This window comes from Saccostrea cucullata, unplaced genomic scaffold (assembly GCF_032062105.1).
Source record: "Saccostrea cucullata isolate Sc308-1 unplaced genomic scaffold, CSIRO_AGI_Scuc_v1 ctg265, whole genome shotgun sequence".
NCBI lineage: Eukaryota > Metazoa > Mollusca > Bivalvia > Ostreida > Ostreidae > Saccostrea > Saccostrea cuccullata.
Window position 1 is genome coordinate 124275 of NW_026927443.1, and position 27848 is coordinate 152122.

A 27848-nucleotide genomic window follows, 5' to 3' on the forward strand; every position below is an offset into this window, starting at 1 on the left:
AGCTGCTAACTTCTTTAACAAAGCTGAAATAATGTTGTTCTATAGAACACTCTCACAGAAAAGCAATGTTGCAGTCTCAAGGACTCGCTTTTAGTCTTTAGAACAGTGGGCAAGTTATATCTTGTAATTGATGATGCCATATCAGACATAGATGAGATGTAAATGTAAACAGATTTTATTACTACATGTATTACATTACTACTGTCAAGGTCATCAACTCCAGGTCTCGGCCTGGTATCTCCGAGTCTGCTCCAAATGGCGGATGTAAGTGTCTGCTTCGTCGCTGGTCATGTGACCTTGCTCTCGTATGATGCTGTGAAGAGCTGATCTTACATCATCTGGCATTTGTTTGGCATTTCTAAAAATTAAAACAAATGAAAGAATACCTAGGAAGTATTTTCAACTTGCCAGAGAAAAGGCACATTGGATGTAACATGTTAACATGATATTTGATATTCTCATACATTTTTCCTGTTACTACATGTGATATATATGCAGGCACTACTGAACACACCATTCTTCAAAGCAAAAAAAAAACAACATGAAATTTTTCCTTTTTTCACCAGTTCATTGAACTTTAAAATATTGGGAATTTTTTAAATTTCCATCAGTTTTTTACCCGGCAATAAAAAACCAGGCCTTATCCTCTTCAAGTAGTTTCCAGAGTTGTGGCCCCTTCTCCATCATTACATGCTGGACATATATTTTTGCTTCCTAAAATGAAATTTGGTTATTTTAATGGCAAAACTATTGCATGTGTAATATAAATTAATTTGTATGATGACATTTACAGCACTGACCAGAATGGATTTAGTTTTTACCTGGTCTCTGGAGAAAGCAGTGAACAAATCCAAGTAGCCCTTCATAACAGCTTCATTCCACTCCTCCTTGCAGAGAAAATCTTTATCATGATTTCTGCATCCGAAGAAAAGAACATTCCCTAAGAGAAAATAAGGATATAAATATCTCCAGATAAACAAGAAATTAAACCCAGCAATTAAAATATTGCTTTAACTTTATGATTCTGAGTTAAGAACCACACATTCGCTGTCAATGGTGTTTGTATTCCAATTTTCAGTGAAACAGTTGTTTAAAATGTGTAATAAAAGCAGAGCTCACTAGAAGATGGTGCTGTTGACCTCTCTTGTATAAAATTTCTGAAGGGAGCAACACCAGTGCCTGTCAAATAAACAATATTAAGCATCACATTATTGAACTTCTAACTGACCATACACAAACTACATTATTATCTATACATCACCATATTATTAATCTGTACAATTTTTTTTCTCAGTTACCTGGTCCAACCATGATTACAGGTGTATTAGCCTCCCTGGGGAATCCTATAGTCCCTTTGTTGACCCAGACTGGAATGACGGGCTTGTCTGTGACCTTTAACCTGGAGAGCCAAGTTGAACACACCCCTCTCCTTGGTTTCTGCAGTCTGGTCTTATATTCAACGACTGCCATCAATATCTGAATCTCATTGGGAAATACCTGTTAATGATACCTAATGAAAATCATTTCTATCTTCACTGTAATCATGTGTTCAATATAACATTTATTATGTCTAATAAAAATTCATCGAACAGATGAAATTATGATCTTGAAAGTTTATGATGTGTACTCTTGAAAAAAAAAACAAAATAATTTCAAATAAAATACTGGATTCACATTCACTGTGATCATGTAATGCACGAACTACACTGATTCAGTCTTTGCCACAAAGAAACCTATAATTCTAATTTGCAAAGTCTAAATTACATCTATATTGGTTTTCTTAAATTCTTATTAAATTGCTCAAATTACAGAATACTCTTAAAGACATTTAAGTTCCCTTCCATCATTCTGTAGAAGTTTTATTTATTAACTCACAGCTTGTGATGAGGCAATAGAGAACGCCCGAGGCTGAAGTGCAGGGATAATATCAAAGAGGTATTCAAAAGGGAGACAACTGCTGGTGTGGGGAAAGTCCTGCAGAACCTATTTGTAAACAAGAATTTTATAAATCAATAAATTGAAAAAAAGGAATAACAAAGGAAACATAAGCTACAAATCAAGCACATTTAATCAGACATTCATATGATTAGGGAAAACTCTATTTTCAAGAAACTTGCTTACAAAGTAATATCAAAATACTAGTAATACATTCTCTAGTCAATAGATAACTGCATAAAAATTGGACATCTAATGTTTCTCTCAAAGCAATTATAGAACTGGCTCGCATTTTACACTTTCTACCAGTGACCTAGAAATTGTCATAATTACTTTTAGATTAGATCAAAGTTATGAAACACTTATAGCTAACAAATAATTTTTGTTTAACAATTCAACTTTTACTTCTTCCACTAGTGACCTTAAACTTACAAAAATGACCTTAACACAGGGAGGAGGATTTAAATAAAACAAAATATAATTCATATCCACCATTTCCATCACATTTCAAGACAGTGAAATGACCAGCATTTGAAATTTGATAAGCATGTGAATCAGTTCTTCTCTTCAAATACAGACACTATCATGATGATGAGTCTTACCTCCAAAATAGATCTTTTTACCCTGTTACAATAGGAATAAAGCTCTTCCTACAAAATATGGAAAATCCTAAAATAGAAATTTTCTATCATCTTAAGGTACATGTATATGTTACATTTTAAAGTGAAAATTTTTAAAGACAATTTTCCATCCATACCTGTCCTTCTGGGGTACAGAACTCTTGGAGTTTTTCTTTTTCCAGCTCATTACAGGAGAACAGAGCCATGAACTCAAAGAACGAGCGCCTGGGAACTGAGTTGATATCTAAGTAATGCTGGACTAGATGTCTCATAGAGCAGGGGAGAGGCAGCTGAGAGGGAAGAGGAACATCTAGAAAACCAAACTTCACTATATAAACACTATACTTGAGGGAAGAATAATTAAAGAGACACTGCTGGGTATGTTAGGGAGAATTATTACATTAGATTATCCACTGAAAACTGGGAAATGTGCTTCTCAGAGGCCTTTGCTTAGTAAAGTGGATGTGGCTTGCAATGTCAACAACTGTACAAAGACTGAGGGCTGGAACATTTCCTTATTTTCAGTCAATAATCTTTATACTACTAATACCAGGGTATTTCACCAGTACCGAAACATTTTCACCTGTTTCTATTTATGAAATCTATCTAAATTTTTGGTCATAAACATCCTTCCAAAATACAGTAAGTAATTCCAGTTCAATGAGTTCAGTGGATATCTGAGACTTCAAATGTACATTTTTGTACTGTCATTAAGAGAGGAGACAGAAAAAATATTTTGATTTCAAGAACACAGGAACAGTTCCCAAATCATTTATAGTGCTGCTAAATATTGCTCTTTTGATGCCCAGGTACCCTCTATAATTCTACTGAGTAAAATATACTGTATATCAAACTAATTTATGAGGAACAGTATTGACAAACTTGGATCATTCTGCTGTAAGGTAAATTTCTGCTGGGGATCTAACTTCATCAGTGTTAGGAACTCTTCCACAGATTCTTCTGAATTCTGGGGTCGTATCATCACTACATCACCAGCTCTGTATCTGTCAACAAGATCAGGTCAATTTACCGTAAGCAACGTAGATCATGAATATAGAAGAAGTGCCTTCTAAGAATATTTATCTCTTAAATTAGATTTCTTTTGATGAAAGTAATACTATATACATGTACCGGTACAAGCAATTTTATAAATCTGATGGTGAGTACCCTTATCCTCTTAGCCTTACTTGATTCCTGATCCCTGAGTGTCCAGCCGAATTAGTCGTACATCCTGCCAGTGATCTGGGGCGGTGATCCGCTCATTGCTGATCAATGAAGCATGAAATGGATGGTTCCTATCATACTGTGATATACCATTGGAAAGGTTTGGAGAAACGGCACCAAGATCTTCCACATCATGAGTAAATCTTACACCATATCTCGGGGGAGGTCTGTAATGTTATAAACTGAGTACTTCCATCAGAAAAAGTACTCATGCACGTAAAATCTATGTGATCTGAGTTATTTAAGATTTTTTTATTCTAGGAATTTTTATGCCAAATTCAAAAATACTTACTTGACATCAGCTGGAATTATTTCTTGACCTTGCTGAAGAGGGTAAAGGTTTAGAACATGTTCCCATAGATCTTTCATCCAAGGATAAATAACTGCATCTGCCCTACATAAAACAAATACATATAACCTGGTACAACTCCTGGGTCAACTGTAAACATATAATTTATCACGTACTGGCGTAGGTAAATTGTGTCTCTGCAAAAGCACCTCATTTTAGTCTAAAACTTGAGTTTTTTCACTAACCAGATAAGTCTTTAATTGAGAAGGAGAACATGGTGGGTGTGCCCACGACAAAGGATTCTTACTCCTGCATGGCACCTGATCCCACCTCTTGTGTCTTTAGAAGACTGTGTCTTAATCTGATTAAAATCAGATCTTTTTGATCTCCTAACATGTCATTGCCAGAAAGAAATTTTTACACACAAAAAACCTCTCACCCTAAATCATGTTGATCATCAGCTAATCCTACAGACTGTATACTCTCTGCTCCCAGCTGGACAAGGCGTCTGTACAACTTCTTTGCTATAAAATTGAACCTGTAGCAAAAAATGATGTTGAAATATTGTCAACTAAAGCATGCTATTAGATGAAAAATAAAAAATTAAAATACGGAAGATTAAACAAAATATCAGTATCAGACTACATTTACTAAAAATATACTAACTTTTGATAAGAAGAATCTCCGAGACCTAACACGGCAAACTTCATCTTTGTCAGTGAATTGGTCGGCAGGTTCTTTCTCAGTATAAATCTCCAAAATACCTGGAAGAAAGGTCTGTATAAAGTATCTCACAGTTCATAATGACAATGTCGAAGAAATAAGTACATACCACAGGCACTTGTCTAAAAAAAAATTAAACCCATAGTACTAATTATAATGTTATTATTACAGTAAAACTCGGTTATAACGAAGTCACTGGGACTTATGAATATACGTCGCTATATCTATTATTCGTAAAATCCATATAAAAAATTTTTTAAATTTATATAGCTGGGGATCCCAGATAACTTCGCTATATCATTTGCAATATCCATGTTCATACTATCCTAGTTTTACTGCAGTACTATGAATTAAATTTATTTCTGAAACAAGTGCCTGTCGTACAGACTTATCCATATCTAGATGTACATATAAATACCCCACCTTCATATTGTCTGGTGGATCCCCCTGTCTGATGTATCTAGATGTACATATAAGTACCTCACCTTCATATTGTCTGGTGGATCCCCCTGTCTGATGTATCTAGATGTACATATAAATACCGGTATCCCACCTTCATATTGTCTGGTGGATCCCCCTGTCTGATGTATCTAGATGTACATATAAATATCCCACCTTCATATTGTCTGGTGGATCCCCCTGTCTGATTTATCTAGATGTACATATAAGTACCTCACCTTCATATTGTCTGGTGGATCCCCCTGTCTGATGTATCTAGATGTACATATAAGTACCTCACCTTCATATTGTCTGGTGGATCCCCCTGTCTGATGTATCTAGATGTACATATAAGTACCTCACCTTCATACTGTCTGGTGAATCCCCCTGTCTGATGTATCTAGATGTACATATGAATATCCCACCTTCATATTGTTTGATGGATCCCCCTGTCTGATGTATCTAGATGTACATATAAGTACCTCACCTTCATACTGTCTGGTGGATCCCCCTGTCTGATGTATCTAGATGTACATATAAGTAGCCTGGTCCCCTGTCTCATTCTTGCCAAGGCAGGAGAGCCAGGTGGATTACATTCTATGCTTTCTTTTGATTGGTCAGAAAAATGCGCGCTAAATCGTGGGTTTTTGAGCCGTTGCCGTTAACCACAGAAATAAATATCGACGTAACAATGACACATTACGTCAATGACGTAGAAAAATACGACGTCACAATGAACGTCTTCGCTGGAAACGCAGCCATTTTCGACATCACAATTGGCTAAGATTCAGGGCAGATTCGCCCTGAATCCATTGTACTCCACCTGGCCCTAGTGACGCGAAGAATACGAAGCAAAACAGGGACAGGGAACCAGGCTAACATATAAGTACCTCACCTTCATATTGTCTGGTGGATCCCCCTGTCCTGTAGTGGCACATACAAACAACACTAGCTCTTCAGTGATGAGGTTTGCCTAGGAGTGGAGTGTCTTATTAAAAATGAAATATGAATATACAGGTAGAATTAGCAAGGTAAATTAAAATATATTTACAATACTATAAAATAACTTGGTTGTGCTAACAAGAGGACGTACCACATTATAATCGTCAAGGGCCATAACTCTGGTAGACAGCAGTCGTCGTTTGGCTTCGCGAGCAAACCTCTCAGCCACGTCCTGAGCTGTTCCTGTCTGGGTTCCATAGAGAATCAAAATTTTCCTGTTGTCCTCCATCTTAAACGTTATAAAGTGATAACTTTTAGATACTGTATACGTGTTCACAATTTGGCGCAATCAATAGATATGGAGTTGTTGGCATAATCATGAATTAGCGCTACACATTTTTGTGTCGTATAATCTATTTATAATTATGAATTCTCATAGTGGTATTCATGAATTAGCGCATCCTTATATGCGCCAACGCTGCTAAATTATTAAGCCCTCTATTTTAAGTACACATTCAGTATTTCAAAGGTATGAATATGTATATACATGTATTTGTAATGGGAGAGGAGAAAAATGTAGGCTAGCATACCCGACCGCTATTCGAACCCAGGCCCCCTGAATCTCCATTCAGGTGCTCTACCAACTGAGCAATCTGACCACTGGCTATCGAACCCGGCTGACCACCACATTAATCCCTCCTTAAAGATATTTGGCCCCTCAAAGATCCCAACCCAGTCTTATCTCTGGCAGGCCTCTCTCCTCTCAGTTCCAGGGCATAGAACAGCACCATGCAAATATAACAGGATAGGAGGAAGATGCAGTGGACCAGACCGGGATTTTAACCTGTGTCACCTGGGCTGATCGCAACATATTTTAATACAATAAGACATATTTCTTAGCAATTACCATAGAAGCAGGGATGATACATAAGGTTATCATAATGTCTTATGTAAACTACTAGCATTTCAAAAGACTCATTCACTCATTGATAAAAAAAAACTCTGTGAAACAACAGATGTAGCAATTACATACGACAAAATAATAATTCCATAGCTGAAAATGTGATATTAAGATAACTCCAATTAATATGAAAGCAAATTACATATTAAAACGTCCCCAAACGATAACCACTACCTGTCACATAATTCTTTTCCTTTCATCCGGAATTTTTAGGATTGGGTTTTTGCTACTACGCTATTTCATCTTTGTCTCTAGAACTCTTTTCATAACAATTATTCCGTCGAATTAGATTAAAGCTTTTGCCTTACACAGATGCAAAATAAAAAGAGAAAAAGAAAGTAGGTTGATTTTTTTGGGCCATTTGACTTTTCCTAAAATTCTATAAAATTCTATCAACTTAGACATGAAGGACTGATAACAGCTTTATACCTCCTCGGAAGTCATTCAGCGGTAAGATATTTCGAATAGGCCTAGTCAGATCATAACAAAGATGAGAATACAGAAACCCCAGAAGGTATCTAGTCCTATCCACGATTCAAAAATGAAGAATCGAATAATTCAGAAAATATGATCACATGTCCCTCGACATCTCACCCCAGTGTCACACAAACTGACTTTGTCTGGGTTTCTTGCCCGACTTCGACCGCAAAGGTTTAAATACAACAAGATAAAAAGTTGATTTTTCATAAAAGTATCCCGTTCATTTAAAAAAAAATATGTTTCCGCTTTCCCGACCGACCCTAATTTATAGTGCCGACCCTAAAATTTTTTTTAATGCTTTTGTCCCATGAAGTGCAAGATTTTAAATAAATATTATCTTATCTTATCTATCTTATCTTACCCAGGGAATTATAACCTTTTTCTATCACATATAAAAATCGAAAGTAGCACACGATTTTTAAAAAAACAAAAAACAACTTACTTGAGAAAAGTTACACAAATTAGCGCAAATAATGTCCAACTTAAATGCTAAAAAGAGTGTTTTCAATGAAGAAGTCTTCCAATGGCACTCGGAAGGCCTCGGGTACTACCCTATTGTCATCGGGGTGAGTTATCTTTTCTTGGGCGTAGAGATTCACACTGTGCAGAAAGCTGGGGTTTTATAAAAGCTATTTACGATGGATATATCTGGAATATTTTAGCCTTAGTTCTTTCAGGATTTGTGTATCTATAAGTTGTCTTTTTTTAAAAATCGTGTGCTACTTTCGATTCTTCCCTGTGTATTTTTATATGTGAAGTAGAGAACAGAGTGGATAAGATGCCCCTGTGCTCCAACTTTGCAAGCTTTTCAAGACAGAAAGAAGTTTGAGTCACCTTTCTATTATAAGTTTAAGTCACAGAAATGCTTATAAACACCATTTCTTTTGTCATTAATGTTACTTCTATACACATTATGATGAAAGAAGTAAAAAAAAAATTTCAGAAAAAAAAAATTTGCCTACCTACCTACCCTATATTTTTTCAGCCTGAAAGCGGAAACAAACATATTTTTTTCCTAGGCCTAAACATCTGATGCTGAAGGTTCAGCGATAGTCTGTTTCAAATACTTCCTACTATGGTTCATTTCTATGGGAAATAGTAATAGAACGAAACATTCAAAGCAAACTATTGCAAATGTAAATTTTTAAAGATGAATACTCAATCGATTATCATGTATAACATAATTTTTGTATTACACATTCTTGTGCTATAAACAGGCATAGGTGTCGGAACCGGGGGGGGGGGGGGGCTTAGCCCCCCCTTTTTTTCCAAATATATACTTAGTATAGACATTGAACATTGTTCTGTAGGTTTAGCCCCCCCACTTTCCACATACACGTCGCAGGATAGTGTAAAATTGGGGAAAGTGGTGTTTTTTGGAAAAAAAATTTGGTACTTGAAGTTCGAACCTAACCACTAACCCCCCCCCCCCCCCCCCCCCAGAAATAGGATTTTCGTTTTTGGTAAATTTCCTTTTTTTTTTTTTTTTTTTTTTTTTTTTTGCTTGTCAGGTTTTCTTTGAAGGTATAATTTTTTTTTTACACTTAGCCCCCCCACTTTCAATTTCCTTCCGACGCCAATGACAGGTGAACCTTATAGACCTTCAGATTCACTGCCATGTGTAACGGTGTCAATAATGAATACAATTTTTAAAGCTGGAGGTTTATATTGTAATTAATTGATAAATTGAAAGAGGTAAAACTCATACTTTAATTTTTAGGTTTTCTGACTGATAATGGCCAGAAAAGGACTGTAACCCTGCTTTGAATCTGATAGAAAGAAGAAAAACCTGTCATGTACTGAAGATTAATCCACAGTATTAAAAACATCACAACTTGGAACACCATGCTGTTTAGGCTAGAAGAAATTCTGAAATGGGTTGGAATCACCATTTTTGAAATATGGCTACACCTGGTATCAGTATTTGTGTTTTCCTTCCTAGCTGTCTTTAAATATGAAGGCTTCATTCACTGCAGCTGGTACGAGGCATTTATTCCTCTGTTCATATGTGACGGGCTCTGTGCTTATTTTGTGATCATTGTGTATGTGAGGATGTACCGAGATCGATCGTCAGTTATTCGTCTCTTGTCGTCACTACTCTCCATTGTTTTACTGTTTGTATTTAAAGTGTTACTGTGTCAGAAACTGAACAAGGAGAAGATAATTACGTACTCCGAAGTAATGGTTCCATTATTCGCCCTAGTTGTTATTGTCATGTTCAGATCTTGTCATGTAAATAACTAATGAACTACCAGGGAAAACACTCAATTTGTGTTCTGTAAAATTTAATTTACTAAATTGTCATTCCATTATCATGATTATTGTAGATGGACATTTAAATTCTCTTTAAGTTAGTGTTTACTTGATAAGAAGTATATGTCCATTATCTCTCTTTCTTTGATATATTTCCATAGTCATTGAATATAGATGTTTGAATTGTTGTATTTTGTTTAAACTTTATTTATTGTCTTTAAATTCATTTTTCACTAAATGCTTTCATTCTCTTTTGCATCAATGAGTGTATTAAAAATTTGCTCACTTTAATACATTGTATACAGATATTTTCTTCAGAGGGGATCAGGTTCCCTAAGATTGCTAGGTTACTTTGGTTACAGTATGTGTTATTGTTATGGTTGCAACTATTGTTAAAAAATAAATGTAGCCTGTATAAGCAGGTCATTTATTTTTTTCTGCAATCATCAAGTGCTATATTTCCAAAGAAAGCCTTTAAGTGCTTATTGTTATGCATGTATCAATAGGCATAACCATATAAAGGAGATTTAAGAATATTTCTGTGCTGTTGCAATCGAATTAAAATAAGATCTTTGATCTGCTCAAGTTAGATAGCTACTTTGTGCAGCATTTTAATTGGAGCTGGTCATAGAACTAATTTTAACTACCAGGTAGATTGATATTGTTGATCTTTATGAGTGGTATGTTTTATTATTTCATTTCTCTCACACAGGACCAGGTGGTCTTAAAAAACTGATTGTAACTAGTTTAGCATTTATATTATCAGGAGTGGTTTTCATAAAATGAAGAAAAAAAAATTTAGTGAATGTAAATAAAATTATGAAATTATAATTATTGCCTATGAATGAGTGTCTGCACCGAACTTGATGCTACGTAAAGGGATTCAAGGTAACAGGAAAGTTCAAGGTCAGATTTTTTTATGCAGTTGAAAAGCAATGTATTTATATGAAGTTTGATTATAATATCTTGAATAGTTTTGTTAAAACTGAGAAAAATGCTAATTCAAGAAAAGCAAGGTCAGAGGAAAGGTCAAGGTCAAGAAATGTTGATGAAGTTGTAAAGATTACATCAGTATGTATTGGCATATTAAGTTTGATAAAAACATTTTGAATGATTTTTTTAAAACTGAGTTTAACATAAATTTATTTTGTTGCATTTGAATACCTTTCTTCACAATGTATCAGCATATGAAGTTTGAAAACACAATCTTGAGTGTTTTTTTTATTTAATAGAGCTAAACAAGGTAAAAGAAAAGGTCAAAGTCAACCAGAAGTCACTTTCGAGACTGCAGCTTTACGGCTTTGTACTTATAACAGAGGAAGAAAAAAGAAGCCATTGCCATCAGAAAAAAACTGTAGGAAGAGTAGCGTTTTAAAAGAATTTCACAGAAATTTCTATTTTTAGTAACCATGGCAACGTCGTTCATCGAAATCAAAAACCCATGAACTATATTATGTATCTTAGTGTAGCCTACAGTGTACTTGTGTGCCAAGTTATATTGAAATCAGACCAAAAAACGTTATAAAGGAATTTGTAATAGAAGAAATCAAAAACCGATGCGCTATATTATGTTTTAAAGGCAGATTAAAATTTCGTTTTAAAGGCATTTCACAGAAATTTCTATTTTAGTCACCATATCAACACCGCTCATCGAAATCAAAAACCGATGCACTATATTATGTATCTTAGTGTAGTCTACTTGAGTACCAAGTTATATTGAAATCAGACCAAAACTGTAGGAGGAGTACATGTAGCATTTTGAAAAATTGTTTACAGACAGACGGACAGCTAAACAGACGGACGGACACCTTACTAACGTACTCGCGTAAGCTTGTCTGATCTCTGACCATTAGATTTAAAAAAAATGATGCAATGGAATCGCTCTTTTCATTATGCATCAGCAAGAAGTATGATAAAAATGTATTAAATAGTTTCTTGGAAACTGGACCACAGGCGTACAGTGTATATAGTAGAAAACTAGAGTACTGTATGAAACAAGCGCCTGTGAACTGGACTAAAAGCTCTCCTTCTTATACCCCCCTTCTACCCCAGCTCTAATTATCAAAATTGACTTGCTACTGTATTTGCAAATGTTTCTATAAGCTGTTATTTTAGAGAATATTTTGAAATTTTGTTTATAGTCGATTTACTTTGAGGGATAAATTAGGGTTGTAAATCTAACCCCTCTCCCATATCCCTCGTCCGATGACCAAGAAATAATTTTTATTTGAAAAACTAAAGATACTTTATATGCAATTTGTGAAAAGTTAAAAGCCACGCCAATTCAATTTCTTGTTCGTCGGACATCTGATGGAAAAGTGCTGGCGTGCTAGCGATTACACTGAAAGAAAAACCTAGTGAATTTAACTAGTGTGTTTCGTGAAGCATTGGTCGTGATTAGTAAACTTTCAGTTTACTGGTTAAGATAGTATGTTGTGGAGCGGGGGGTCGTATAGATACTTAGATACCTAGTGAAAGTTACTCTTCAATTCTAAATTTACTAATCTTATCTAGTAAATATACCAATACCTGGTAAAACTACTATGAAGGTAGTGATTGTATGGACAGTGAATCTACTAGTTTTCTTCGTGACATTAACTAGTTATTTTTTTTTACAATGTAAGTAATAATTCATTACTTTTGGTGAGCAAATTCTTTAGGCAGAAAATGGAAAAAAAAATTTGGAGGACAATATTTAAAAAAAAAAAATTTCTGGTTGTACAGTAAACAGATTTCAAATACGAAAAAAGAGCGGGAAATTAACATTGGCGTCGGAGGCAAATTCAAAGAGGGGGGGGGGGGCTAATTAAAAGTTTCTTTGTGGGGGGTTTAGAATCGAACTTCTTACAGAACTAATTTTTTTTCAAACACTACCACTTACCCTTATTCGACTACTGCAACGTGTCTGTTGAAAGTAGGGGGGGGGGGTCGTAGCCCCCCCATGTTCATAACTTACGTCTATCTTTGCAAAAAAGAAATTGGGGCTAACATCCCCAACCCCGGTTCCGAAGCCTACTATTAAAATTAATATCATAATAGTTTATTTTACTTTTGTTTAAATACGAGCGCACGGGTCCGACTTCCAAAAATTACTATAGATGTGGCCAAAGTAATCTATATTGTTCTACTTTATATTCAACGAGCATCCCTTATTCGTATCCTGAATCGTTTTATATATATCATATGAGGACAAAAAACAATATTCACACAAAATATTAATAATTTATGTACACAGAGGTCATTTTATGTTACACATGATTGTGATTACAATGAATTCGTGTTTTATTGCACATAACCAGCCTGTTTCTTTGAGCCTTTTATTAGGATCATATAACAGTTTCGTTCGAAACGAACTAGAATTTGGATGAGATCATTATAAGGTATTTGGTATGAAGTCATCATTCACACAGATTTTCTCTCCTCTCGAATGTTCAGTCTTGTGAATGCCGAATCTTTGCTTCCTATCAGATCCAATTTTTGGCTGTGTTGAGAATTCCCTGTTGGGTCCGGTACTCTGTCTTCCATGGAAAGGTTGACGAACCTGGGAGTATGTGGTACTGGTACTGCCTGGAACGGAGAAAATACAGGAAAGCTCGTCTGTTTTAGAAAACTAAACCTTTGGTTTCTTCTCCACTTTGCTCGTCTGTTTGAAAACCAAACCTGTAACATGGAGATAAAAGTAAGAACTGAGTAAGATTGGTGAGGCAAGTACAGAAGATTTATGAATGAAAATGCAAAACAAAGAAAAGAAGGATTCATTTAAAATTATAGTACTTCATATAGAGCATTTTCCACCCAATTTACCTCCATATCTACCCACACGCACCCGACGTATACATTTAAATGTCGATTGTGTACCCCCCCCCCTCTTAAATTGATGATATGTTAAAGAAACGGCAAATCAAATCTACAAAAGTCCTTATTTGTTAAAAATGACTTCAAGAACTGAAAAGATACCCTTTTATAACCCCCCAAAATCTCACCCTGAAGAGGGAATATATGCGAGAAAATCGATAACGCGACATAAACGCTAAAAGGGCTCCAAAGCTTGTCGTGACACGGGGTCTCGCGTTTACTTAAAAGTATATCTCTTAGTGAAGGAATAGCTACTACCGTTTTAAGTATTGACTTTGGTCAGTCACGGCCAGAGTTGTAACCCACAATCTTGCGATTACGGAGCAAGCAGATCGAGTAGCTCCTGGAGTTAAGCTTTGCTCTTTTTTTTAGAGGGGGGAGGAAAGTCTCAGAATTTTACAGTAATGTCATGAAGGGCATATTGGTAATTGACCAAATCTTGATCACCTGAACTCTTGCCTCTGATAGATTAGTTCTGGTTGCGAGCTCCTCTCTGGTTTGAACCCCCGGGTAATGGGCTTTCTGGAATGACCGTTCTAGAAGATCGAGCTGCTCAGAACTGAAGGTAGTCCTGTTTCGTCGGAGTTTGGAAATGGAGGTTCCAGATTCTTCGTCTTTTGAAGTGCATGTATCTGTAATTTTAAGAAAATAAAAATGTCAATCTTCCAGAACCGTTACATGGTTTTAGACATCGGAAATGCTGTCTGGTGGTCAGAGCAAAGGGCGCTAAAATGACAAGACTGGAGACATGCATGGCCTACAACTGGGCACATGTGACCTTAATATTTGACTGGGTATGTTACCAGAAATGGCTGCGCCCTTACCATTTGTCCGGAGACGTTACATTCTCACGAACTAATGTAGAAGTTAACAGAAATGTCTATGTTCTTACCATTTGACCTGGTCTCGATATCCTCTTCTTCCTCTTGCTGACTTTGGAATTCATTTGAAGCTTTGAATACTGTCGTGTGGTCCAGTGAATTCTGTGGTTGTCTATAATGGGTCGGGGGATCCGAAAGGGGAAACATTGAGCCCCACAGTGGCAGGGCAGGGGGTGGAAACGGGTAGAGAGAAGAATTAAACATTCTAGCATAAGCCATCGCTGTTTTGTCTGCTGCCCTGTTCCTGAGAATTCTGTTGATGGAGCTGACACTGGGTAGATTACTCTGTGTACAAACACCTGTGTGAAAAGTGATACCCTAAATATATACATCACCTTTAGGAGTAGTTTATAATACTAGATAAAGGGGAATCATATTGATCTGACAGTTTTTTTTTTTACATTTTCAAATCATTTTTACAGAGGCAGCTCCCTTAGTCCAGGGTTTCTGGTCCCCTCCGCTATCTATGTGTTTCAGAAACTCTCGATTTTTGGGAGAAGATACAGAGGATGTATTCTTGCATAACGACCTTAAAAGAGAATCCAACTTAAGAATTTTAAAAATGTACCCGTGCTTTTAATTAAAAATGTTATGAAATTACGAGATTAACCTTCTTTGAGTAGTTTTTCTTTGATCTCCCATGCAAAAATTGTCGGGTTTGCATTCTTATATTCCTCGATCTTCATCACTACAGTGGGCGTGGCAACTTTGGGTTTACTTCCGCCTATTGTACTTCTTCTATTGGACAGGATAGGCTCAACATACGGGGCTAGAAAAGAGCAGTTTTTTTCTGTATTTCTAAATTTATTTCAATTAATGGATTAATTCTTGAATATAATTTTATTATATAGATATTGCATGTAGTTGAGCAGCCGCGGTTGACAATGGTTTTCGAGGGGTGAAAATTTTCAATGTTACTCTCAACTACATGCAATATTTATTATATTATACTGCATGTTTTATACAAATACATATAACAGTGAACCGTGCGCGCATAAATTCTGCTCAGTCGCTATTTTTTGGAATATCACCCGTCGTCAAGCACTGTTGACTGTTGCTACGCTGGAGGGCGTGGCTTCATTATTCAGCGGGTAATAGTGTTTTTTTAACAAATGTTTCTCGATCAATCAGATTCAACTAATTTACCTGAAATATAATATTTTAAAATAACAGACACTTTTTATGTAAATTTTACTTCTTTTCTTTATTCTAAATAATGATAATAATAATAATAGATATACAGACATCCTGTTTAAAAAAAAGGAAATCTGATCAAAATACTTCCAGCATTTCTTTTTTTTTTAAATCTGTAGTCATTAAGAGATGTTTTAAGAGTCAAGTTAAAAAAAAATACTGGGTAACATTAATCATGTTTATCAATATTAAGTATTTTAAAAACTGTTTCTTTTGATGAACAATTCTCTGTAGGCATTTTTTCAATCCAAAGTTGAGAAAAATAATGAAGTGATAGAACTTAGTACATGTTAATGTAATATTTGAATTACACTGTATTTAAAATAGCCAATTTTCAAAATATGTTTTAATATCAACTTGAATTTCAATTTCATTCATAATCCCACTTCCTTTAATACAGGTTTTAATTAAAGTGATTTAAAATTCTAGAATAGGACACGCGTCAGTGATATTGCACTGAGATTTGGTAACAGATGCAGACTTTGCCGCAAAAATCAATTGTAGAAGACAGCGATATGCTTTAATGGGCAAACAACCTGTTGTTCGTTAGAATCACTCGAGTTATCAAATTTAACTTTCGCGTGTTTTGATCAATCTGATGTGATTGCATTATAAATGGATATCTTTATTTACTACTCATTAAAATGAAAATACGCATGCATTTTCTTCCCTTTAAAATTGCACGGGTATTCTTTATGCTGTTTATTTGATTCATATGTAATTCCATTTTTCTTCCCGTTTACATAAAATAAGGAGTAAAGTATTTACCCCATATCACTTGATGGGTGATGGAGGGGAGGTTCCTAGGGTCGTAGTACCGGGGACTGGGGGTGGGAGGCAGGGCATACGGGCGGAAAAGGGCAGGTTTTCCAGGTTCTTCGTTTCCGTCTTTCAATGCATCAAGTGAATTTAATGGAAGCCCCGTCATCTATAGAAATAGCAAACACTACAATATAAATATTTAGAAGGATAGAGACAGATTTGTGATTAATTGAAATTAGTTCTTCTTTTAACTATAGAGGAGCAGTTGCTTATTTGGTATTTTTACTGTTTTTTATTTCACAGTATTATTATTTAAAACGTACAACATTTTGCGATATATTCTACTTAGCTTCTTCTTACTCAAATACACCGCTAAATGTCTTCTTTATATAGGGTGATTTTCAGTACCTTCAGAAATGTGCTAAATCAAATATACGATTATTAAACTTGTTGAAAAAACAATTTGTGCTAAATGCTCTAAACGCCAAATTAACTTTTTCAGTGCGCGTTTTTTTAAATGCTGGAATATACCAGCTTACAGCTACAAATTTGGGGAGGGGCAGCTCCCCCCCCCCCGAAAAAAGTAACTACACCAAAATTTAATCTAAGAAAAAGCTACCCCCTGTCCCCACCCAACTGCACTCCAACGTACTTTACATATAGCTAGATTTGTCCCATTTGTCACGTACCTTTTTTGAAAGGAACTTATTAAAAAACATGTTTTACGGGTTACTTAGGTGTTTACTTCCATTGGCATTGGTTATAAAAATAAAATTTGCCATATTTTAAAAGAATGTCATTTTAATCATGAAAGAAAGTTAATTCAAGTATCAAATATTTTTCTCATTAGATGTACCAATTTATCCGCAATACTATGAATGACATCACTTAAAATATTTTGCAGGTCGCAGTTAAATCATCAACAAGATCGAAAATCAGGAAGCGTGATCGTATTTTATCGATCCACTCAATTATTTGTCTTTTGATAATCCAATTACTATAGAAAAATCTGATAGGAAATGGATTTTTTATAACCAAGGCTTTCTTATCAATGCTCATGTCATCGTAATGTTAAAGAAAATTCCCATGAATACAGGTACCTAGTTTAATTAATGCCTTAATTATGTTAATTCTCCTTCCTCTCTCACGCGTAGCATATGGCACGTTCGAAAAAGAGATGCATTTTCGGGTGCATCAGGCATAGGGATGGGTTTAGATGATCGGTACTCTAAACAGTCATGCAAGAGCTACTTCTAAAAGGTAAGCCAGTGATGCGTATCCTCATTTCGTATTTATTGTCAATGAACATGTGGGGAATGAGTTATTTATAATAATTAAGATAATTTCTCTTGAAACAAAGAATACATGCAACAAAAGTTCGAACTTTATTATTAGTTATCGTAGAGTAATACACTGTAGTACATATTATAATAATTCCAGGAAAATAAATATTTTATTGGTATAATATCCAAGATACACAAGTGTATCAATTGCATGGGGAAAAAGGGGGGGGGGGGCTTAAATTCAAATTCTTTATTATATGATATTTGCCTTCAGGGAAAAAATAACCTCAACGAGCACAAAACAAATTTGTATAATCAAAAATTGCCGAAATTAAATATATTAATACTTTTCTATAATTTTCTAACAATGTATTTCAGTTTTGAGTTTTAGTTTGTCTATTTTGCAAGCTATAAAAAGCTTGTAATCTTTTCGTTTGAAACAATTTTAACAAGTCGCGCTGCACTTTTGCTAGATTTATCATTTGGATTTGAATCTAGCAAATTTGATTATAATAAATTGTAATTTTAAAATGGTTTAGAGATATCTGTATGCTTCAAGATTTCAAATTTATAAATCATTTTTTTCGGCGGGGTAACCAAGCACAATTGCACTAATTAACCATATGTGAAACAATCTTTAAAAAAATTAATTCTTAAAACTAAAGAAGATAATAATACAAGATTGGGTGTATATATACCTAATACATGTTCAAACTAAAATTTCACCGATTTCGAACTTGGATAAAATCACTTTTCTATAGTTAAATGACTTTAACATGTATCATCGATTATTTTGATATTTTTGAAACGCGCTTCTTTTAATTGTGTAATTTACAACAAAAGTCGTATCTTAACATAAAGTAATAAAACAAATAGACAGATCTTTACTTTTTGGTTATATAAAATTATCAAAATTAAAAATTTTAAACCTTTAAACTGAAAAAAGATAAGCAAAAAATGATCAATATCAGAGAATTGAAAATTTTTTTTTACACTTTATGACTAAATTGGTGTTAATAAATTTTATTCATATAAGCGAACAAATTAATTTTTATATAAACTCTGTTACAAGGTACATTTATCTTAGATTTATCGATATTTTTAAAACTTAAGAACTACTGTACTTTTATTATTACATTTTTTAAATTCATACAGAAATACATCCATATTTAAAATGAATATATGCACAAATTAAATCAAAAAAAAAAAAAAAAAAAATTTAACCATAATAAATAAACTCAATAAATAATTAAATAAAAGAATTTTATAAAAATCATAAAGCAAAAGGAGCATTATTTTTATAAGATTTCTGGACTACACACTGACTACTCACCCTTTCCGCTTTCGTCCACTTCTGAACAAATTAAAACATTGATTGAAATTCAAATCTACCGCAATGAAATTAATTTAAACAGTCGGCAGGGAATTGCCTCGGCTCAGTTACTGATCAAATGCAAGATATTTGAATGACAATTAGTGATGTGTCGAGTCGCGTCTCCCTTCCTAATGTCTCAATTTTAAATGTAATAAAATGCGCGAAAATTATTAAAACAGGGTTGAAAAAATTAAACGATTTCGACACAAGTGACATTGGTTCGTGTTAATTTTGTAACGGGATAGTTGCCCAAGTTTATATAGCTCGCCTAAGCGTGCACCTGTTGTTCGGGGTCTAAATACGAGATGGATATCATCGGAAGTCCTCAGAATCATCAACGGTTACTCCAGAGTCACAGCCTTAGATGACTGTACCCGCGGGCGGGGACTGGAATTATACTGCATTAGTATTCTAATAAATGCTTATCAGATTTTATTTGTTTAATAACTTTGAGATCTAACGGTAACATTTGTATCAAACGAAAAGTAATTGTTGTTTTATAGTAATCAATAGGCATACAATAAGATACACGAGGTTTACTATTAGAATTAAAGCAGGCTGTTGTATTGAATCACAGTCATACATAAAACAAAATATGTAATTGTATCATATTGTCATATTTATGTACCAAATAATTCAATACGACAGTAGCCTCAATGGTTTGTACACTATACTTATAATATGGCGGATTTTTTTACGGACATTGGACCAATGTTTTCTACATTTTTACATTTCTTTAAATCAAGCCAAAACTGCAATAGGATAAGCAATTAAAAATTCCTTAAAGCCGCTTGGTCCGATTCTAATCGCTAAAAAAAGATATTCGTTTTTCTTCTTGAAAAATAATTGTCCATAAATTATCTCAACTTTTGTCAAATTATATCCCCAAAGTCTTTTTCTTTTTAAAGATATCAAAATTCAAAAGTTAAAAAAATAATTTTTGTTAGGCCACACAAAAAATAATCCTTTGTTTACATTGCGTGAAATCACCTTCGAAAAATTAAATTTATCGCTTACATGTATAACTCATGAAGAACAAACCCGAGCATTTTTCCACAACAAAGTCACACGGGCAATATTCTCCCTCGTTACTAAACTCCCTTTTTAAAGAATCTTTAAAAATATCTGATTTTCCTTTATTCTGTAAATATGCATATTGATTTAAAAATTACTATGGATTAAATTCAGTTAATTTCTTAATTTTTAAAAGATATATCATGACCTAGGATTCTACTAATGGAAAAAAATACTCGGGTTTGAATTCTCTTCATAATTAGATATAACCGATAAAAGTATTTTTTCAAAGGGGACTTCAAAACAGATCTTAACTTCCCGTCAGTTTGTCAACAAGGTTTTTGGTCTATGTTTTCCATGTAAGGATTGTTGTAATAAACTATTAAATCAATCTTATAATTAAATTTTTATATATTATCTATGTAATGACATATTCTTTAAGATAATACCCAGCAGGCACGCAACGTTGTTTCAACGTTGAAAGGAGGTGGAATATAGGTTGCAACGTTGATCAACTATATTTCAACGTTGTTTCAACGTTGATGTTTCAACGTTGAATCCTCAACCTTTTTTCAACGTTGAAACAACGTTGAAGCTGCAACATATTTTCAACGTTGAATGTTCGTCGATATTTCAACGTTGAAACAACGTTGAGGCTGCAACATATTTTCAACGTTGAAGGTTCGTCGATATTTCAACGTTGAAACAACGTTGAAGCTGCAACATATTCTCAACGTTTGATGTTATTTGATATTTCAACGTAGAAACAACGTTGAAAACATATTTTCAATGTGTGATCGTCGATATTCAACGTTGAAACAACGTTGAAAATTCAACATGTTTTCAACGTTGAGTATTTTCTGATTATGTAGAGTTAAAACAAGGTTTAAAAATGCAAAGTTGACTGTCTCTTGATTTCAACGTTGAAACAACGTGGAAGATGCACCATATTTTCAACTTTAGGAAAGTTAGGAAAATTTAACGTTGAAACAACGGGTAACGAGTATTGAGAACTTTAGTTTTTAAGTTCAAAATATAAAGGTGTCTTTAACTTCTAATCCATGCGATTTTTTGCAATATACACACAGCTGTTTCCATTGTTAGAAAATATTATATATATAATAATTATACTTAATAAATGAAACGCATGCATTATAAATTGATTCACTCAAAAGAGTTGTGCCAATAGCTAGTACCATTATAAAATTTTAAATATGAGTTTATATGAAGCATGGCATCTACATTTAACACTTCATTATAATTATGTTTCAAAAAAGGTTTGTTTTTTTTTTAATTAATTAAGTGAATGCTATTTTTTTGACATATTTATGTTAAATATAAGCTTTTAATGAATAATAACATCTTTATCCAACATCTCACTGTAATTCCATGTCAATAAAGAATTAATAAAAATAATTATTCCGAATTAATGTTCTCAAAATTAGACTGATATAGATCCCTGCCGTATACTCTTGCGCAGATTATACGTATACAGAGCGAATCTAAGAATCTAAGAAGTCTTATTTTATTAGATTGTGCTTTTGTTGTGTGTATTAATTCTATAATCTTTCTTTTCCTAAAATATAAAAAAAAAAATCAAATAAACTCATTAGAATTTTCACACTGACAATTAACCCCGGTCAAGTTGCATTACTTAAGATCCACTCCCCAAAAACCTTCGAGATATCAGATAAGGAGTGCCTCTCGCTTAGTTGGTCAGTTTCAGTGTCAGGATAACCTTGTTATGCAATTTTCTTGCTGGGCAGAATATAGCTGTTTGCAGCTTATCTAGGTCAAAATTTGAATTCAACTGATGGACAAGAAGTGCGCGTCTCCTTGATGTTCATATTTAATGTGTTTTCAAGCTATATACACAAGGATTAAGGCTGGAATATCTTCTCAGTAAGTATTATTTCCTTTTCATGAATTTAAGGAATTAAGTTTTTTTAGTATCTGTTAATCATTTATTTCTTGTTTTATAAGTATATTTGAAATCTGCGTGAAATGCACATCCTTGGTTCTTGTATTATGTGTTTTGTTGATATTCATTTGGTTATGAAATATAAGCTAGTATACTAATATATTATACAATTTAACTAATTGTAGTTCGTCGTAAGGTTAAATCAACCAGTGGTGCAGGGAATTGATTGTATAGTCAGCCTTGATTGCATCAGATTTTTCGCCCGTGAAAACTATACAAAGGAATGCAACATTTTGTAAGTACACTTTGTATATGTATGTCTATAACATTTTTCTTTAGTAATAATTATTTATAAGCATACTCATACGAATTTTAACATGAAGTCAACTATAATTCTTTAATCATGTTAATTAAATCCAAGTACCGGAATATATTCCTTTGTCTGATTTTTTAAAATCATTCATGTATATTTATTTTTATCGTTTGAAATAACGTGTTACGTACATTTTATCGAACAAATGACTTTAACATCTTTATTTCTTTTATCAATAGGCTTTTGCTTTAAAGGAAGGATTCTCCTGTTCATTTCTTTCATTCGTGGGACTTAACTATATGCGTGATTAAAATCAATGGATCCGCCACTTTGTGGCACTTAGTAGTGTAAGGCAGACGCGCACTTTGAAGGACCTAGATGTGGTTACTGTGACCCACTTTTCACTAGGAATATAAATTTTGTCAAGCAGTGATTTTTGAGATTCAGTGATTGAATCCGAATTTGTGTTTGTCTTAAAAATACATGTAAAAACAATTCTCTCACAATTATAATACTGGATTACAACTTATCTATATATTACGCAAATTGAATAAAATTTTGAATTAGAATTTGAAATATATTTGTTTATGAAGCAAAATGTAATATGAATTCAACGTGATTTCAACCAAATATCAACGTTTGTACAACCGAAAAAATTCAACCAAATCTCAACTTATTTCAACCAATGTTCACTTTTGTTCAATGTTGATATTTGACGTTGAAACAACGTTGAAGCTTCAACGTTGCCTCAACTTTCATTTGCAACCAAAAATCAACCATAAATCAACCAAAAATTCAACCCATTTTCAACGTTTATTCAACGTTGAAAATTGACGTTGAAACAACGTTATGTCTCAACGTTGACTCAACTTTCATATGCAACCAAAATTCAACGTTGATTCAACGTTGAAGTGCCACGTTGATTCAACGTTGAATCAACGTTGAAATGCCTGCTGGGTATGTGCCTGTTTCGGATGAAGCGGCTTTAAGTCTTTCCAGTCATATTTTTTTTTCGTTTGAAAATCTTCAGTGAAAGGCGATTTGGTCTCTACACTTTGTTTTGTTATTTTATACTCAAATAAAGCAATGTGTGATTAAATTTTGGAACAGAAAGAAACTGCCCCCCCACCCCTTTATCACCAACGAAATAGGAATAGGACTAGTTTGGGGAAATGTTCTTTTTTTATCAAGTTGAAATTGACTACTCTCTCAAAAACAAAGTTACATCTGTCATTTTGTAAATTTTGAATTTACTGGGTGACAGTATATAAAAAGGTTACAAGATGACAACTAAAGAAAGTGGGCGCTTAAGATGGCAATTCGGCAGGAAAAGTGGCTCATAAAAAGAATAAAAAAATATCATTGATTTATACATTTTTTTCAAAACATAGCCAATGAATGTGTTGTAGGTGAATGTAAAATGGGCAAATATTCAGTTAAATATGTTTGATTTTATTTGAATATGCACCTGAATATAGCCGTAGGAGTCAAATGATGCAAAAATCGACTCTTATAGCCGTTTTTCATTAATTTCGTTGTTTCTGGGTCTTCTCTCCATGAATTTTAAATGTGTTATCTGTGTATTTTTAACCGTAAAATTTATTCCAGTTGTTTAAAAAATGGAGAGACGACCCAGAAATACCAAAATCTAAACTTTTTCCATTTATTTTCTGGTAGAAAATTGACAAAGTCCAATTGTATACGGCTTTGGCTTTAAATAATGATTTAAATGCTAGCTACGTATAGTGTCCCGCGGTAGCTACATTGGTTTGTCGCTGGATTCAAGCTATATCGAAGCAGCATTTTAGGTTCGAATACAGTGATTTTTATATTTTATTTTTTTTTAATCTTTTTGCTTATAATTTTTGAATTGGTACTGAAAGAAATACTCTTATAATATAGTTACTAATTATGTTTCATAAATTATTTTACATTAATTGTTTTATTTTTTTTTAACGTTCCCAAATAGAGATAAACATACATGAACTTGCAATTACAAAGTTACACCTGATGAAAAAATATTGAATATATTGAAAAAAAAATAGAAACTTCGATCGCACTGTTACATTCAATATTTTCAGTGCATTTAAAAACTGAGCACAAAAATTAGTTTGCGTTAGACTTCTATTACATTCTACTGAATGTCTGCAGCATAGATAATTTATCTTTCATGACACCTTTTAATTGAAAAACAAATTATCTACAAATCAATAAACATAAGGCAGAAATCCATTCTCGTGAAGTTTCTAGGTTCATTGTATAAGATATGTTACTACGTACATGGTGCTTGGACATTTAAATCTGAATTGTTTCGTGTCAGTGATTCCTGCCGACTGCCCATCTAGTGCGCCCACTTTCTTTTGTATTAATCGCGCGGTAAATTCAAATTTTACAACATAGTGAAATAATCTTTTGTAATCCCAACACTTCATTCACTTTGTAGAACAATCTTTTACCGTTAAGTTAGTACAAAAAATGCTCCACACTTTCTGTTGCAATATGATTATAATCTCATGAAACTTTTTTGTTGAAAAAGTTGGAACAAACTCACTCACTCATACTAATATTTTGTGTGGATAATTTTTGAGACAAAACATTGAAGATTACGGAGATTTTATTTTGTGGGTTTTTAATCAAACTGTTTACATTCATTGCGGAAATAAATTTGTGTACGTGTAGCTGCAATAATGTAGCCCTCTCCTTATTTTCATTTTTTGAGGGGCGAGGGGTCTTCAGAAAAAACTCAGATTAAAAAATCGGAGAGGGCTGCATTACTGCAGGTAAAATGTGTGGATCGCCTTATAATATAGAAACAACTAAATGAAAAATAACTCCAAAAGTATGGCAGTAATCTTTTTTTTTTATTCTATGCTTGACTGAGACACATGCTTAGTAAGTTTGGATGGAGGCCTGAAAAGTAAGGTACATGCAGTACTATAAATCGGTTTGAAGATATTTTCTAGAACTTTTACAAGTGAGATTGGTCATAGAAATGAAGTGTACGCAGAAAACGGTCGCGGGGGTCTGGGTCAGGGCGAGGCCCTGGTGGGGGTCCAGGGGGTGAAGCCCTCGGAAGTTCCTGTATTTTACCGAATTTTTCATTCATTTTAAATTTTTTTTTTCAAAGGAGATCACGCTAGCCTACATCTCTTTTCTCGAGCAAACACTTAAGCTAAGTTACTGCTTCCATGGATACTTCAGGAAGAGAACGATAATTCAATCAAATTAATTTATGGATATATTGGTATTGGAAAAAACTTTCCTTGGAAGTGTGACAAGATAAAACAGAGAAGTAATTTCAGTATCGTTATCACTGGAATTTAAATATTTCAAAATATAAACGGGGGGGGGGGATTACCTTTACATTCTGATAGCTTAAACAATGTGAGAATACTGAAATAATATAATTCAGTTTTCTATAAATTGGTAACATTAGTAAAAGATATTCATACTTGATCTATATATTTTTTTACTTTGTTCAGCGTAGTTTAAATTTTACAATTTTTTGTTGATCGACATTTATTCATTACCTCAACGGAAACTGAAAATCTTGTATAGTCGTCCAAGACCCTTGTAACTTTTTCTTTAGATCAATGTCCCTTAGATCGCTTTTCTTCATCAAATATTTGTCAGGATAATCAGGATTACGCGGATTAACAGTTGAACAATATTTTCGTCCTCAGGAATTTTGGAAAATGTTTTTGGAATTGATTTTATAAAAGACTATATTTTACTGTATAGACATGCTGATTAAAATATAAATCGAAACAATAAAACGCAAATTAAATTAAAACACGGATAGTGCCTCTTTTTCTCCGAACAAATCTCTTTCTTCCTTTTTTTTCCCTCTTTTATTATTTTTTTAAATGATGTGTGTAACTACACGCACTTGCGTATAGGCAGGTACGCGCCTGAAAGATCTAAATATTTCATATGCTATTTTCCCATATCCATACCATAAAATGAATTAGCAAAATATGTCAAGCATGCTCAAAGCCTATAAAAGGATATTTTTTTTTAAGTTGTATACTCTAATGTCTATTAGGGTATGATGTAAATTAAAGACAAGCGAGGCCAAGGTCACAAGAAAGTGCAAAGTTGAATAGTTCTCACTAATTATGTACCAACAAATTAAGTTTGATAAAAAAATCTTGAATGTTACATATAAAACTGAGATAAACACCAATTTAAGAAAACTAAGGTTAGGGTTAAAGACAAGAGGCCTATGGGCCACATCGCTCACCTGAGTAGCTTTGGCCATTGTCATTTTATAGATTTTTTTTATATAGATTTACCCCTTTGTAATACCTATCTTGACCTTGTCAATCCTAAAGGGTTATGGTTCAAACAATTTAGAATCTACACTACCCAACGATGTTTCCACATAAGTTTCAGCATTTTTAGTCCAGTTGCTCTTGAGAAGATGATTTTAAAAGTTTTTTCCTATATACTTCAATGTAAAACTTGGATTCCCTATTGTGGCCCAGCCCTACCCCCAGGGGTCATGATTTGAGCAATTAAGAATCTACACTACCCCAGGATGCTTCCAGATAAGTTTCAGCTTTTCTGTCCCAGTGGTTTTTGAGAAAAAGATTTTTAAAGTTTTTTCCTATATATTTCTTTGTAAAACTTGGATTCCCTATTGTGGTCCAGCCCTACAACCCGGGGGTCGTGATTTGAACAATTTAGAATCTACACTACCTTAGGATGCTTCCATATAAGTTTCAATTTTTCTGGCCCAGTGGTTCTTGAGAAGAAGATTTTTAAAGTTTTTCCCCTTTATATTTCTATGTAAAACATGGATTCCCTATTGTGGCCCTGCCCTACCCACAGGGGTCATGGTTCAAACAATTTAAAATCTACACTTCCCCAGGATGCTTTCACATAAGTTTCAGCTTTTTAAATTTTTTTCCTATATATTTCTATGTAAAACTTGGATTCCCTATTGTGGCCCCGCCCTACCCCCGGGGGTCATGATTTGAACAATTTAGAATCTACACTACCCCAGGATGCTTCCATATAAGTTTCAGCTTTTCTAGCCCAGTGGTTCTTTAGGAGAAGGTTTTAAAAGTTTTTTCCTATTTATTTCTATATAAAACTTGAATTCCCTATTGTGGCCCCGCCCTTCCCCTTGGGTCATGATTTGAACAATTTAGAATCTACACTACCTTAGGATGCTTCCATATAAGTTTCAGCTTTTCTGGCCCAGTGGTTCTTGAGAAGAAGATTTTTTAATGACCCCACCCTATTTTTGATATTTTCTTGATCATCTCCCCTTGGAAGGGAACTTGGCCCTTTATTTTAACAATTTAAATTTCCCTTTACCCAAGGATGCTTTGTACCAAGTTTGATTAAAATTGGCCCAGTGGTTCTTGAGAAGAAGTT

At 33.9% G+C, this 27848-nt stretch overlaps 4 protein-coding genes and 1 long non-coding RNA gene across 7 annotated transcripts in view; 3 read left to right on the plus strand and 2 right to left on the minus strand.

The window, feature by feature from the left end:
• Positions 1 to 159: 159 nt before the first annotated feature.
• On the minus strand, positions 160 to 7373 carry LOC134274503 (NADPH-dependent diflavin oxidoreductase 1-like). Of its 3 annotated transcripts, none has more exons than XM_062756787.1 (16): positions 7307 to 7373; positions 6323 to 6460; positions 6125 to 6202; positions 4735 to 4832; positions 4508 to 4606; positions 4072 to 4173; positions 3743 to 3946; positions 3438 to 3559; positions 2693 to 2865; positions 2538 to 2585; positions 1876 to 1983; positions 1299 to 1497; positions 1120 to 1179; positions 822 to 940; positions 620 to 714; positions 160 to 358 (listed from the first exon to the last, which is right to left on the minus strand). In XM_062756787.1, the coding sequence occupies exons 2-16, from the start codon at positions 6458 to 6460 to the stop codon at positions 214 to 216; spliced, it is 1788 nt and encodes a 595-aa protein (XP_062612771.1). In that variant the 5' UTR covers positions 7307 to 7373; the 3' UTR covers positions 160 to 213. The 3 variants fall into 3 exon arrangements, with proteins under 3 accessions (XP_062612771.1, XP_062612772.1, XP_062612770.1); XM_062756788.1 differs by having other exon boundaries at positions 6323 to 6454; positions 7314 to 7361; XM_062756786.1 differs by lacking the exon at positions 7307 to 7373 and adding an exon at positions 6762 to 6897.
• Positions 7374 to 7427: 54 nt separating this feature from the next.
• LOC134274507 (transmembrane protein 203-like) lies at positions 7428 to 10207 on the plus strand. Its single transcript, XM_062756792.1, has 2 exons — positions 7428 to 7582; positions 9333 to 10207. The coding sequence occupies exon 2, from the start codon at positions 9458 to 9460 to the stop codon at positions 9854 to 9856; it is 399 nt and encodes a 132-aa protein (XP_062612776.1). The 5' UTR covers positions 7428 to 7582; positions 9333 to 9457; the 3' UTR covers positions 9857 to 10207.
• LOC134274504 (CCR4-NOT transcription complex subunit 9-like) overlaps positions 10198 to 27848 on the plus strand; it is a 152380-nt gene continuing 134729 nt past the window's right edge. The window contains exon 1 of the mRNA XM_062756790.1: positions 10198 to 10207. The gene's annotated coding sequence lies outside the window, so the exon portion shown is untranslated. The remainder of the gene's footprint in view (positions 10208 to 27848) is intronic.
• Positions 13131 to 16723, minus strand: LOC134274480 (paired box protein Pax-6-like). The gene is made up of 5 exons (XM_062756755.1): positions 16564 to 16723; positions 15212 to 15370; positions 14613 to 14900; positions 14168 to 14352; positions 13131 to 13525 (listed from the first exon to the last, which is right to left on the minus strand). The coding sequence occupies exons 1-5, from the start codon at positions 16721 to 16723 to the stop codon at positions 13268 to 13270; spliced, it is 1050 nt and encodes a 349-aa protein (XP_062612739.1). The 3' UTR covers positions 13131 to 13267.
• LOC134274485 (uncharacterized) lies at positions 21709 to 23365 on the plus strand. The gene is made up of 3 exons (XR_009993632.1): positions 21709 to 22131; positions 22336 to 22445; positions 22703 to 23365. It is a non-coding gene; the product is annotated as an uncharacterized LOC134274485 (long non-coding RNA).